General features: G+C 33.0%; 1 protein-coding gene across 5 annotated transcripts in view; it reads right to left on the bottom strand.

Moving 5' to 3' along the window:
- Nucleotides 1-14,947, bottom strand: part of LOC107757712 (5'-AMP-activated protein kinase subunit gamma-1-like) — an 81,391-nt gene that overhangs the window by 51,166 nt on the left and 15,278 nt on the right. For 3 of the 5 annotated variants that reach the window (XM_016575270.1, XM_016575269.1, XM_016575271.1), the window contains exons 3-4: nt 13,736-13,805; nt 11,473-11,746 (exon numbers count right to left, since the gene is read on the bottom strand). In XM_016575270.1, coding sequence (XP_016430756.1) covers nt 11,473-11,746; nt 13,736-13,805 — 344 coding nt within the window. The remainder of the gene's footprint in view (nt 1-11,472; nt 11,747-13,735; nt 13,806-14,947) is intronic. The other 2 variants (XM_016575272.1, XM_016575273.1) reach the window with 1 other exon arrangement.

Below are 14,947 nucleotides of genomic sequence, written 5' to 3'. Positions count from 1 at the left end.
CCTGCAGCAGATTGTCAAGTGCAGCTGTGTGTACGCCAGTGTGTGTGTGTGTGTGTGTGTGTGTGTGAATTCATGCCTTCAAAACCGCATGTGTAACAGGGAGACTGTAAAAGGAAACCAACCCATGCTTGCTTTGGAATTGCTGGTGATTGGCCAAACAGCAGTAAACTCCGCCCACTCATTAATATTTCAAGTCCTTTCACATATATTAAGTGTATCTGCGTGAGTGAACTGGTTTTTTTGGGGGTTTAATATTAGACAAAGCAAAAGAGAAAACATATAAATAGTTAGAAAGAAATTTCACCATCTAGTGTGCAACTGAACTTTGTTAATATGAAAGAAACTTCTAATTTCATGTGGTCTCTGACCTCCTCTGGTTTGGAGTCAGCTGATTTAAAAAAAAAAAAATCTCATTAAGGAGAACACAAAAAATAATCAGGGAACCATAAAATAGGATTTAACCTTTCCGAAAACCTTGCCAAACTGAAATGAATGCAGCGCCATGGGAGAACATTCCTGTTTAATGCAAGGTGAAATCTTATTTCTATTTGCTTATTAGTGGCGCTAGCAAAGGCAAGTATCACTATTATTATTATTATTATTATAAAGAAATGAATACTTTCATTCAGTTTACACAGAAATATTAGGCAGCACAGCTATTTTCAACATTTATGATAATAAGAAATCATGCTCCAAATCAGCATATTAGAATGATTTCTGAATCATGTGACACTGAAGCCTGGAGTAATGATGCTGAAAATTCAGCTTTGCATCACAGGAATAAAGTACATTTTAAAATATACTTAAATAGAATATATTTTAAAATACTTCATATATTGCAGCTTACAAAAACAGGTATTTTAAATTGCAATAAAACTTTTTCAGTAAAAAAATAAAATAATAATAATTAAATTGATTGATTACATTATATATATATAAATAAAAACAAACAAACAAAATATATTTTTTATTTTTTTTTTTATTATTAATAGCTCACTGTTGCTGGCACTTACACTTGTAAGTAATGAAACTTCATTAAGCTTTGAACATGTTCCCGCATTATTTATTGGCATCGTAAGCTTGTCTGCTCTACTCTGGCTGTAATATAAACTGACATTACTTAAAATCGATGCACAAAATATCAGATCAAAACATTACTTAAAATCGATGCACAAAATATCAGATCAAATCTGTATCTTGCCCTGTAACACAGCAAATCTTGAAGTCTCAAAAAGAATACCCCGGTGAAATACAATATCTGGGTCATGAAGGGTATTCCATTCAAGGAAGAAAAACAATCTCGGTGACAATCACTTTAGCTAATGAATGCATGGCCCTGGTGATAATAGCCATCAACATCTGATCACCCCCTGCTTCCTGTACCATCATAAACAAATCATTCTCTGTCAGTGCACTCAAGGCACCAAATTAATCACTTATTAGTGGGTAAAGTCACACTGCCAGGCTCCACGCCAAGAGATAGTTGTGTAAGCAGAATTAGATGGGCTTTGAGTAATCACCTCTCATTTTCCAAACTCTCCACTGTCGTTCCTTGTCAGGGGCACTTAGGGTCCTACTAAGCACTTCTAAAGACGCTCATTTGGGCCCAAAAAGTGCCTTTGGTGAGAAGCGAACAGCTAATCCCTTCCAAATCCACTGTGCTTCCTGACATCTTCAAAGGCCCAGGGTCAACACAACACTGGAAAGGACAGGGTCGGTTTTTAGGACAAAAATGCAGTCAGGAACCACTAATGGAGCCGGAGCAAAAAACATTCTTTGTTTGAACAGTCATGTAAAAGCCATGGTTTTTATGTGTTGTGTGTTCTAGACCCACCACGGACAGCAGCTCTGTTCTTAAACCTAGTGCGCTGTCTACCAAGACAACATTTTAAAACTGTTCTTAAAGTTAGGTGGGAACATTATGCTGCGATACAGGATACTTTGTTTTTGCCAAATCCTAGGCAGCAATCCCAGAATGCTTTGCAACACGCTCAGTGAAAAATACATCCACGTTGTTGACAGAAACATTGACTATTAATCATGGTTGTGCACCATTTAGAATGGAATTGAATTGCAATTCAAATTTGACTGAATGGAAGCAGAATTTAAAGTAAATTGAAATTCAAAGAAATTCAAATCATTGAAATTTAAAGATTATCAAGAAAAACTTTGTAGGTCCCTTTTATTTTTGTACTATATATATATATATATATATACTTTTATATTATTATATATTGGTATTTAATATATTTAATATATTATTAATATATTTAATATAGTAAAATTTAATATAATTTAAAATGACTAGTTACTAGTTTGATATTTTTTAAAATGTAATTTATTCCTGTGATGCAAAGCTGAATTTTCAGCAGCCATTACTGCAGTCTTCAGTATCACATGATCTTCAGAAATCATTCTAATATGCTGTTTAGCTGCTCAAGAAACACTTATTATTATTATCAGTTGTGCTGCTTAAAAATCTATCATGGTTTCCACAAAATTATTATTTTCAGGATTCTTTGATGAACAAAAAGCTCAAAACAATTTATTTGAAGTAGAAATCTTTGTAACATTATAATCCTAAATGTCTTCTTTGCTATCACTTATGATTAATTCAACATGTTCTTGCTGAATAAAATGATTAATTTAATCACACTGACGGCAAACGTTTGAATGGTAGTGTAGACAAGTTAGAATATATTTCATCATATTTAATAAATTAACTTTTGTGGACTTTGGGAAAATCATTTTTATTTTCCAGTATTTATCACCTGTTTTGAATTTCTTTAAATTGCATTTTAGTGAACTCCTCAGCTTCATGTGGTGTGAAGCCAATTCAATTTCTCACTCATGAACTGAAAGGGAGCCAGTTCTTCAATTCAGAACTCAACCCATGTAGCTTAGCAACACGCTAACATTAGAATCCATTGTGAGGTGCTGCTTACAGTATGTAGAGCATTCCAGATCAGTCACTTGTGAGGTTTTGTATCAGCTGGCACAGGCTGCTTGTGTAGGCAGGAGACAGCAAGGCCGCTCACAGGAGCTTCTGTATCCATCAGCAAGTACTGACCTGCTTTTCTATGGTGTCAGAGCTGGAAAAGCCTTCCTATTCCATCTGCCTGATTTAATAAGCTTTCATGTGAGAGTGAGCCATGCCAAGTCACTGGATATCTAAGAGTGGGGCTGCTTTCTACTGCAGGTCACCTTGTACTTTTGGAGTCAAGCCTCTTAGAAAAAAGAAGGTGGCGGCCTATGAAATGGCAGAGAAAATCAGTGGTCATATAGACTGTTTGCAAGTCTTACAGGACTTGAGGATGAGTAAATAATGACAGAAGTTCTCAGAGGTCAGAGATGCTTTTTTGCTGTTTCTCTCAGTGAGAATGTTCTGCAAGACTGCCACAGAAAAGACACGTTCACGGCCAGTCTGTAGCTTCTTCCCTAATAAGGATATGCCCATGCTATTTCTTTTGACAGGAAATGATGTGCAAACATGGCAGTTTTCTGTAAATACTCAGGGGCTCTCTGCAGCCGCAGATCCAGTGATGAACAGTATTCCCAGATAAGGCCTGAATGAGGGTGAGGAATGCACTGGCACAATGACAGCACTGAGACATTCCTCTAACATTATCTAGATGTTTATGGAGGGCCAAATTACTCAAAATTAAATAATTAAATAAATGTCGAAATATATAAATAAATCGTTAAATACATAATTAAATAACTACATACATAACTAAATATATAAATTCAGAAATAAATATTCATTCATTCATTTATTTATTTATTTAATTAATTTTTTATTTATTTTCTTTTTCAGGGTTATGTCCATAGCCGACAACCGTAACCCTGAAAATGAAATGTGGAGGGAATGAATGAATGAATAAATTATTTGTTAATGCATAAATGTAAAAGGCTAAAATGTGCAAATGTGTGTGTATGTACATGTGTATGGAGGGCCAAATTACTCAAAATTAAATAATTAAATAAATGTCGAAATATATAAATAAATCGTTAAATACATAATTAACTAACTACATACATAACTAAATACATAAATTCATAAATAAATAAATATTCATTCATTCATTTATTTATTTATTAAATTTTCAGGGTTATGTGCCGACAACCGTAACCCTGAAAATTAAATATGGAGGAAATGATTATTTATTTATTTATTTATTTAAATATGCATTTAATGGTTTAATTATGTATTTAACGATTTATTTATATATTTCAACATTTATTTTAATTATTTAATTTTGAGTAATTTGCCCCTCCATAGATGTTATCCAGATGTTTGGGTAAATGTTAGAAAGCTAAAAATGCCACATAGTGAAGTGATTTTGACAACCATAATTTACCTTTTAATCAGCTTTTAATTCAAAATAATGTATGTAAGGTAATAACACAAAGGCAGGAGTCTGAATATTTCAGCAGGATCAGATGATTCCTAAAGGGTTCTTATCACTCTCTGTGCTGACAGGAACAGACCCTGCACTCCACACAACCCGAACTAAAATTAACTCTTGTCTCTCACAGACTGGATTACATAACTGCAGAGCCGGCTTCTGCTCACTGTGTTCATATCATCACAGGACTGGTGCTGCTGAAACCTGTGGGTTATGTGCTGCCTGTCTGCCTGAATGTCCAAAGAGTTATAAAAACACCTAAACTACAAGACAGTGACCAGCCGTTTACAGTATATAAGGAGAATATTACCAAATTATACATAACTTTCCTATACAAATATGTAAGTCCAGTGATGGTATCAGATAATACAATGGTATTGTATGATAACTATAATAATATACCATGCATGGTATTCAAATGTATTGTAAAAAAATACAATAAAAGAATATATAAAAAATAAACCTAGATAGAAATATTAACAAAAACAAAAACTAATAAAAATGGCAAAACGACATAATAATTACTAAAATTAAAATGAAAACTGAAATATATAAAAAAATTCAAATGCTATAATATTATTACTATTACTACTACTATAACGATAATAGTATAGGTATAAATAAAACTACAATAAAACCATTAACAAGGCATTTACAAGGTACTCTGTGTCATACCATAGTATTACCACAGTAGTACATGTCCAAAAAATGTGATACTACCATGGTACCTTTTAGTATAATATTATATATAATATAAAGTTTGGCATCAGTAAGATTTTATTCATTTTTTTCCCCGGGTGTGTCAATCATTCACTGACCAATTCTTACTTTGTTCCTGAATGAATCAGCTGTTTTGAAAGAATTGATTGAATAAATGAATCAACAACTCACTTATTCAGACAGTAGTTTGCTGCCACCTACTGGCAATTTTAGTATAAAATTATTTTAAAGTATCATTCTATTTTTCAATCATTTCATATTTCAGTATTCCATTTTTCCATATTTAATACTTTAATCTAATAACATTATTAATGCAATTTGTAAGAACAGTGTAAATGCATGTACAAGTGCTCCTTAAAAAAAAAAGTGTATAGAGCCCTGCATGTTTAATTATGCTTGGCTTTTTTTTTTAAATAAATGAATAAAGCCACTTAGCCAATGTAACTTTAAAAAATATATTTTTAAAGTGTATCCCGTGTATCCACCATAGAACCGCCCCTGATTGTCCAGTCTATTTTTCAGTAGTATATGAAATATTAAACATAAAATTCTGGTCACAGATATTCAAAACATGCACGTCCTGTTTTTCCCCATAGATGGTGGTAAAAGAGGAAATAGCCTTATTTGGTCACTATAGAGGGCATGGTGTCACACAGATGAACACAGACGTGTGTGACAGTCACTGCTGAGATAAGGCCGCTGCGCGCCGCACACTCATCACGGTCACCTGTCAGCTGCTGAACCCGTTTATTTAACCGTTGCCTGGCGACGAGCTTTGTAAACATGCGCTCCAGGGGCTCGCGTAAATTTAGTGAGGATGCATCGAGGAGAAAAGAGCCACCGACTCGCTTTAGCCTTTCCCTCATGGGCTTCAATGCTCGATATCGCTCTCATTGTCTTTTTCTTTTCCTCACACTCTCCTGGGAACACATGACTGATGGTGGCTTTCAATTAAACATATGTGACCCTGGAGCACAAAACCAGTCATAAGTAGCACGGGTATATTTGTAGCAATAGCCAACAATACACTGTATGGGTCAAAATTATGATTTTTCTTTTATGCCAAAAATCATTAGGATATTAAGTAAACATCATGTTCCATGAAGATATTTAGCAAATTTCCTTACCTTAAATATATCAAAACTTAACCTTTTATTAGTAACATGCATTGCTAAGAACTTCATTTGGACAACTTTAAATGCGATTTTCTGATTATTTTGATTTTTTTTGCACCCTCAGATTCCAGATTTTCAAATAGTTGTATCTTAACAAACCATACATCGAAAAAAGCATATTTATTCAACTTTCAGATGATGTATATATCTCAATTTCAAAAAATTGACCCTTATGACTGGGTTTGTGGTCCAGGGTCGCATGTATAGAATTGTATGTTTCAAATATATGTTGATAATCAAGGAAATAGCAATACTTGTAAAATATATTTAGTATAATATATTACTTTATTTATTTATTTATTGAATGTCAGAAGCATGAAACCAATGAATAAATTCAAAAGGCTAATTTTAAGGTCACTTTTGTTTGTAAAACATTTACAATAGGCCTACTGCTGCAAAACCAATGGAGAATCCAGACGTTCTCAGACAATCTTTCAATAATTCTTTACTTGATCCCCATCTAGTGGTCACAGAGGAACATGACACGAAAAGCCACTACCCCTTTTATTTACAAACGTTCAAAAAGTTTGGGCTCAGTAAGATTTTATTATTTTTTTAAATAATATTATTATTTAGAAAGGACGCATTAAATTGATCAAAACGTGACAGTAAAATCATTAATGTTACAAAAAAATGACAAAAGATTTATATTTCAAAAAACGTTGTTCTTATGAAAAAAACGATCAAGAAGTTTTCATAGCTAATAATAATAATAATAATAATAATAAATGTTTATTGAGCAGCAAATCAGCATATTAGAATGATTTCTAAAGGATCGTGTGACACTGAAGACTGGAGTAATGACTGTTGAAAATTCAGCTTTGCCGACAGGAATAAATTATATTTCAAAATATATTAATATATTAAAATATATTGAAAAATGCTAAATTGCAATAATATTTTATGATTTTTTAAAATTTTTATAAACAATATTATTTGTCACATAAATGCAGCCTTGGTGAGCATAAATTAATTGTTTTATAAACTGAAAAGTTTTGAATAATATAATTAATATAATATAATATAATATAATATAATATACAGACAGCCAAATATATAAGAAGTAAATACCAGATATACTTCCTTTTAGTCTAGTTGTGATCTTGATATCAGTAAATTTCGTCCAGTAGGTGGCGATACAACCAAAGAATCATATTGTAGCACATAGAAGGATGACACAGCATCAGTTCTTCCTCATCACAGTTTTCTTGAGGTAAAACCTGAATAGCTATCATATTAGAGACATACAGGCGTCCTCATCCCCAGCTGCCTGTGCTGAGGAGCTCTGAGGACGTCTTAGAGCCAAGGATTAATTTCAGTTAATATAATTTGTATGGAAGCTAACGTGATTGAATTATGGGCTTTCTGCATTCTGATGTCACTGTCTGGGTGCAGCCCAATTCCCGGATATAATAGAATTTAGAATTTCTCCGGCAAGTTCTGAGTGTCATTTCCTGAATGACAAACACTGCTTGAACAGAAGCTGCTGTCCATCAGTGTTCATCAAGCTCAGTGTCACTGCCGCAAACACATCCATCCCAGATAACAGCACAAAATACCCTTGTCTAAAGCCTGGCCCTCAGACAGGTGAATAACCAGGATTTTATCAATACAGAAATGGATCTACAACTCATATATGCACTTGTAGAGAAGCGTGTATTTGTGTGCAAAGGCACCAGATGCACTCAGCAGATAAAAACCTCATTATGCAGATCAATATAATCAAGTAATAAAAACGTAGCTGAGAAACACATCTTCCTTTTCTCTCGAGTGCCTCTAATGTTTAATAGTCTCCCTCGATGTGTTTGAATCTTTCCAGCTCTGCCTTACAATCAGACAGAGGCATCCAACTCACTGCTCCAACTCTGTATTGAATAATAAATCAATACTGTTGTTTTCGGCTGACAGGAAAGTCTGCCAGCCAGAGCAACTAATGGATTGTCGGAGAAGCATAGTAGTGTTGTTATATAAGTGTGTACATGTATGAAGAAGATTATTCCCAACTGTGTGTATTGAAGCTGTGGGTCAAACACACACACACACACACACACTCGCCCACACACTACAAAATACACATTTACACTACATTTTGTTTTCACTGCATTCAGATCAGAACTTTTTTTCAGTAAGACATTTCTTACTACTGTCAGCTGCACAAAAAAAGTGTCCTGATATTAATTAATATGCAAATTAGATACAGTGCATAGATACGTATAGTGTATATATCATGGGAAAATCTATTTATGTTATTTATGCAATTCTACACACATTAAATCAAATCATTCTGTTATATCTTTCACAACGTAGTTGAGAATCATCTTTATTCAAAGTTTGGTATTAAAAAAATCGTTTGGTGATTAAAAAATCCCACTGGTTTTGCCTTTTCATGTCTACTTAAGATTTTTTTGTTTGTTTTGTTAGAAAATGTACTCCTGGTGTCCTCTATAGAGGACATAGCATAACAATAAAATAAAATAAAAATAATTTAAAAAATATATATATTTTTCAATTGTTATGATTTTCTAAACAATGTAATGACATAAAAAAAAACTAAATTCACAAACTTTTTTTTTTTCTGGTAGTCAGGAGGATACATACACACACACACATTCATAAACTTATTTACACAATCATAGACTTATTTAAAATAAATGTAAATTTTTTAATTTATAAAAATACTTTATAAATATATACAATAATATTTATTTTTATATGATTTCATATAAAATTTTAAATTATATATAATACAAATTTTATGAATGTGTATTATTATTTTAAAATTATTTAAATAAAACCATATATAATGTTGTTTTTATTTTAAATTATATAAATATAATTAATAATTGCATGTATGTTTAATTAAATTAAATATAAAAAAAACATTATAAAATAATATAATTTTGTTTTTATTTTATATATAATTTTTTATTTTATTTATTTATTCATTTAAATATATATTTTATTTATGAATATAAGACCCATGACCTTCAACCTACTTTCACCACTACACCGTAGTAAAACAGAGAGACTAATTCCACCTACATATCACTCAAGCAAACACTTAAATTACTCTTAATCATCTAATTATAGGTCACTCTGTTCTCATACGTCTTCCAAGACAGGCTTTAATTTGATCATTATTGATTGCACTTTCAGTGTGTGGGAACGAAGGAGATTTCAGCTGATTTATATTTTCCTTGTTAAACAGATTAGATTACCCAAAGACAACAGCCAAATACTACGTCTCTACGTACAATGTTTTTGTTTTGCTTTTAAATAACAGTCATTTAAAATGTCACCTCACATGGATAGTTTAAAGAACTGTTGCAGTAAAATAACGGCATGCTTTCTTAATTATCTTAACTAAAACTACAACATCTTTGTCTCTCAGTGCCATTTTAAACACAACCAAGAAAGTAAACATTGTCAGGAGCCCAGAAAATACAAAGTCATTAGTCATCAAGGATAACACTGCATTTGAATAACATACTTTCATCTAGAAATATGACCACAAACCTATATCATTCAGTAACCATATATCATAAAAGTAAATCATAAAAATACTAAACTACCAAAAAAAAGTAAAATATAATTCTTGGGTAACTTAACCCTACTTAACCCTTAGCTACTAAAAAGCAGCCTTTATAGACCACTCTCCCTCTTCTTGGTTCTGATAGTTAAATCAGACTCACGTGGATAACATATGTGACAGCTGAATTGATTATCAGGGTCTTATGCATTAAGAAACACCCACGCCTCCATTAAATCAGCACACGGTGCAATTATCCGAATCATTGCACACCCCGGGCTGAGCTGGACCCAGACAACCTGTGAAAGGTTTCACTAAACGTTGACTCACTCCACACACTGATGTGATAATGGCATTCATAGCATCTCATCTCAGCAATGCCAATTCATATTGTGAAGCTTGTTGATCTTTTAGTGCATATTTTAGAGATTATGGATGTTTGTATCTGGATACTGGTATAATATATAACATTAAACAATATTTTAGCCTGGCTGAATGTTAGGTTCACACTCAAAATAAGAGGTTAAGTATAAGTTAAGTCATAGAATTAATATCACAAACAATCAAGACTACATTTACAGATGATCGCCGACCCAGTACTAATTGAAGAGCAGTACACATCAAACATTTTTAGATTGAAAAACATACCTAAAAAGTATTAATTATTCACTTTCAAAGGGCTTATCTCCTGCATATTTTTTAATAATTAAAATATTTTCCCAGTCAAATTATAAAGTTGGTCTGGGTTTCTTGCATTAAAATGTATAAAAAAAAAATACAAATAAAATAAAAAAAAAATTGTCCAAATTTACACATTTACCATTCAAAAGTTTGGGGTCAGAGATTATTTAATGTTTTTGAAAAAAGTCTCTTATGCTCACCAAGGCTGCATTTATTTGATCAAAAACACAGTAAAAACAGTAATTTTGTGAAATATTATTACAATTTAAAATAGCCGTTTTCTACTTTAGTATATTTTAAAATGTAATTTATTCCTGTGATGGCAAAGCTGAATTTTCAGCATCATTACTTCAGTCTTCAGTGTCACATGATCTTCAGAAATCATTCTAATGTGCTGATTTGGTTCTCAAAAAATATTTCTGATTATTATTAATGTTAAAATCAGTTGTTACTTAATATTTAGTTTTTTCAGGATTCTTTGATTAATAGAAAGTTCAAAAGAACAGCATTCATTTGAAATAAAAATATTTTGTATCAATGTAAAAAATGTCCTTACCACCAATTTTGATCAATTTAATGCACCCATGCTAAATAAAGTAAAGAACAGCATTCATTTGAAATAAAAATATTTTGTATCAATGTAAAAATCCTTACCACCAATTTTGATCAATTTAATGCACCCATGCTAAATAAAGTATTACTTTTTCTTTCTTTCTTTCGTTCTTTCTCTTTCATTTATTGATTTTGGAATGGTAGTGTACTTTTAGTAGTTTCAATAAATAGTCTTGGTAATCTAGGGATTTTTAAGTTATACTGTAAAAGTCAGTTATCAAAAGTATTTCCAAAGAGGAAGGGAAATGTGATTTGTCATGATGACCCATTGAAATGTCTTTCCTGCTCTTTCAGATTGTAAGCATTCTGGCAGCTGTTTAAGAGATTGACGATACATGTCTCTTACCTTTCCTGGCCCGAGAGAAAAGTTTGATGCTGACAGGAGACGTGGAGGGATTGGTGGAGTCTTTGGAGGACGAGCGAAAGATTCCGGTGAAGCTGCGGCGACGTGAACACTTGGGCGAGGAGTCGTGGTTGGAGGAGTAGGGGAAGACGGGTTTGGGAGATCCAGGGCTGTTTCTGAATCGGGCCGGAGCGGACATGGGGCTAGAGGGCCGACTAAACGGACCCCGGCTGAAGAAGTTTTTGCTCGGGCTGGCTGAACGGCAGCTAAGCTCCCCCTGAAGAGTAAATATAATCACATACAATATTAGGTCAACAGCTAGTCAAAGCAGATTTTTACATTTCCTGAAGATATCACAACTAGAAGTCATATGCACAATATAATGAATGAAACATTGCACTTTTGAGCATATATTGAGAGAAATATTGATCCTTGAGATTTTAAATCATAGAGCAATGTCAGAAATGATCCATTTTATGCATACAAAATCATCAGTGAATGGCATTCTCTTACAGACTAAGCATATTTTCTGTTACTGTGACGTTATGCTGACCATTGACAGCATGTTTGAAGGACACGGACAGACAGACACTGAGATACTGAATGAAGAGACGTCATAACATTCAGATGAGTCCTTGATGTCTCCACCGTTCAATCACATGGGAATTTCACACAGCAAAACAGCCAGACAAAGCCACTGAAAACTGTTTAGACATCCAAAAGAACAGATGGCCTCGTTTTGTCAAGAGGCTTTTATTAAATCAGAGAGGCTCACACAGTGGCATAAATACCTTACTGTATACCTAAAAATACTACATAACTATCCCATCTATCTCGCTCACTTGCTCTCAGAATACAACCAAGTGGGATTTGTAACTGAAGTTAAAGGGATAGTTCACTCAAAATGAACATTCGGCCACCATGTACTTTCCGTCGAGCAGTGTTATTATCATTAGCTAACACTAAAACTATTATAAACCTGTTTGTTCATTGAAATAACGCTGAAAGAAATACAACAAATATAACATTAGATGAAATCGAAAATTAGAAATGCGGCCTAAAATTACTTACTGAAATAAAAAAGTAATTTAAAACTAGTGCTGGGCAACGATTAATCGCGATTAATCGCACCCCAAAATAAAAGTTTTTGTGTACATAATATATGTGTGTTTACTGTGTATATTTATTATGTATATATAAATACACACACATGCATGCATATATTTAAGAAAAATATGTTATGTTTATATTTTAAATATATTTATATATAATATGAGTATAAATATATACATGTAAATATTTTCTAAATATATATACTGTATGCGTGTCTTTATATATAAATAATAAATATACACAGTACACACACATATATTATATAAACAAATCTTTTAGTTTGAATGCGATTAATCAAGATTAATCGTTGCCCAGAACTAAAAACTATTCAGAAATATTTTTAAAAACTAATAAAAATGACAGGAAACTTTGTGCTATTTCAGATTTTCAATACACTCCATTCTGTGTGATTTATATGCGTTTTGAAAAGTGGGGACATGGGGTAATGTCCTGAAAAGTCACCTTCTCCTTGTAATATCTATGTCATACCCTTGTCATTATACAAATGTATGTCCTCATTTGTCACAAAAACACGCGCACACACACAAAATGTCTTACAAGTTTAGAACAACATGAAGGTGAGAAAATAAAAAAATAATTGTAATTTTTATTTGAACTATACCTTCAAAAGTCTGAAAAGACTAAGGTGAAAGAAAACGTTTCGTTTGTACACTAAACAAAAGAAGCAATGGCATATTTTTTAGTCTGAGTCCCTCGGTTGCCATGGAAACATTTGACTGTTTCTTTGTTGTAGAGCTGATGGAAAAAAGTCTACACTGACTCTGAGTTTTCACGGTCCTGAACCTTTGATCATGAGATAAGTGAAACATACTGACGCAGCAGTTTACAACCTTTCAATTCACACTACCCTTATTTTGGTTCTGATCCAGAATCTAAGCCATTCCTCTGGCAAACATGCATTTCATTTGCACACAAATGTTCATTCACACTGGTGATTCTGCATCGACCTTGCCGGGGGTTAATAAAACATCTGTTCAACAAGGAGAAATATTAGCTAATATCCTGAGCCTTAGCAACAAAAAACATGGGCAAATCAGTGAAGTGGAGCAGATTACATCTGATCATAAAATTTATACTCCAAAACCCCCTAAAGCATCAAAAGAGCCCTTCAGATTCAGTGACTCCAACTCACCTTCAACAGAAACACCACCCTGACAGCTATCAGGTGATTTATCTCCTCTCTAGCCTTGCCTTGCTGGCCTCTGTGGGTGATTAGTTGTCAGATATGATGATTTCCCAGAATTCCTTGGGAATGTTTACAAAGGTAACAACTGAAGAGCAGATCCTGAGTTCCTAACCAAATGACTACAATGACAGTGGCACTGAAAGGTATTTGGACACATAAGCTATATTTAATTTCTGAAAGCATGTCTGTCAGATTTTTTTAAGGAATTAATACTTAAAAAAACCCCCAAAAAAAACGTATAACAGTTTCCACAAAAATATTAAGCTGCACAGCTGTGGTTAATTGTGCATCAAATGAGAGGTCAGTACATGCAAAAAGTACCATGGTAGACATAATTACAAATCAGGTTATTAGAGCAGACTCATATCCCATCAGAGTGACAGCAGAGATTGAGGGCATCGAGGATATGGCAGCTTTCAGACTGCCGACACAAATGGAATGAATCTGCATTTCGCATTTTAACAACCTTTTGTGTTTGAATGACCAGATCATACATATAGCAACTCAGAATAATACTGATCTACAAATTTCTACTGATTTGATATCAGTTTCACACTCCACTTTCCTTGAATTGATGCATCCAGCAAACGGGGAACGTTCTCGGAATTTGGCTAATGTTTTTGCAAGGTTCTCTCAAAGTTATGAACAAATGTTGTTCTAGTAACATTTATAGAATGCTTGTTCAAACTGTTTAATAACGTTCTCAAAACAGCAGCACAGAAACATTTATACACCATTCTTCCCCTTACGAAAAAGAAGTTTATTCAAGTGTGCTATCTTTTAAACTAAAAAATAGAAAAGTATACTTTTAGTCTACTTTTTATGTACTTCTCAGAAATGGGCTTTATGTTCTTCTCAGAAATATACTTAAAATGACATTTAAGTATACTTGACTTATACTTAGAAAAGTCTAAATATATTTGAACTATACTTGTGTTCCTAGAATCCGTGTTTTCATTGTTATACTGTAGGGGGCGCTAGTACACATTTTCTGTACAGGATTTTCAAAAAACACAAGTGAAGAAGAAACCGAAACAACAGATGCTTCCACATGTAATCTAACACGATCATTAGACATAAAACAGCATCAAAACTGTATAAAGTTGATGTAATGTCAACCAATCTACAATGACAGTGGCACTGAAAGTTATTTGGACA

The sequence above is a fragment of the Sinocyclocheilus rhinocerous genome, unplaced genomic scaffold (assembly GCF_001515625.1).
Source record: "Sinocyclocheilus rhinocerous isolate Xijiao unplaced genomic scaffold, SAMN03320098_v1.1 scaffold1374, whole genome shotgun sequence".
Lineage (NCBI taxonomy): Eukaryota > Metazoa > Chordata > Actinopteri > Cypriniformes > Cyprinidae > Sinocyclocheilus > Sinocyclocheilus rhinocerous.
This window is presented reverse-complemented; position numbering and strand designations above follow the sequence as displayed.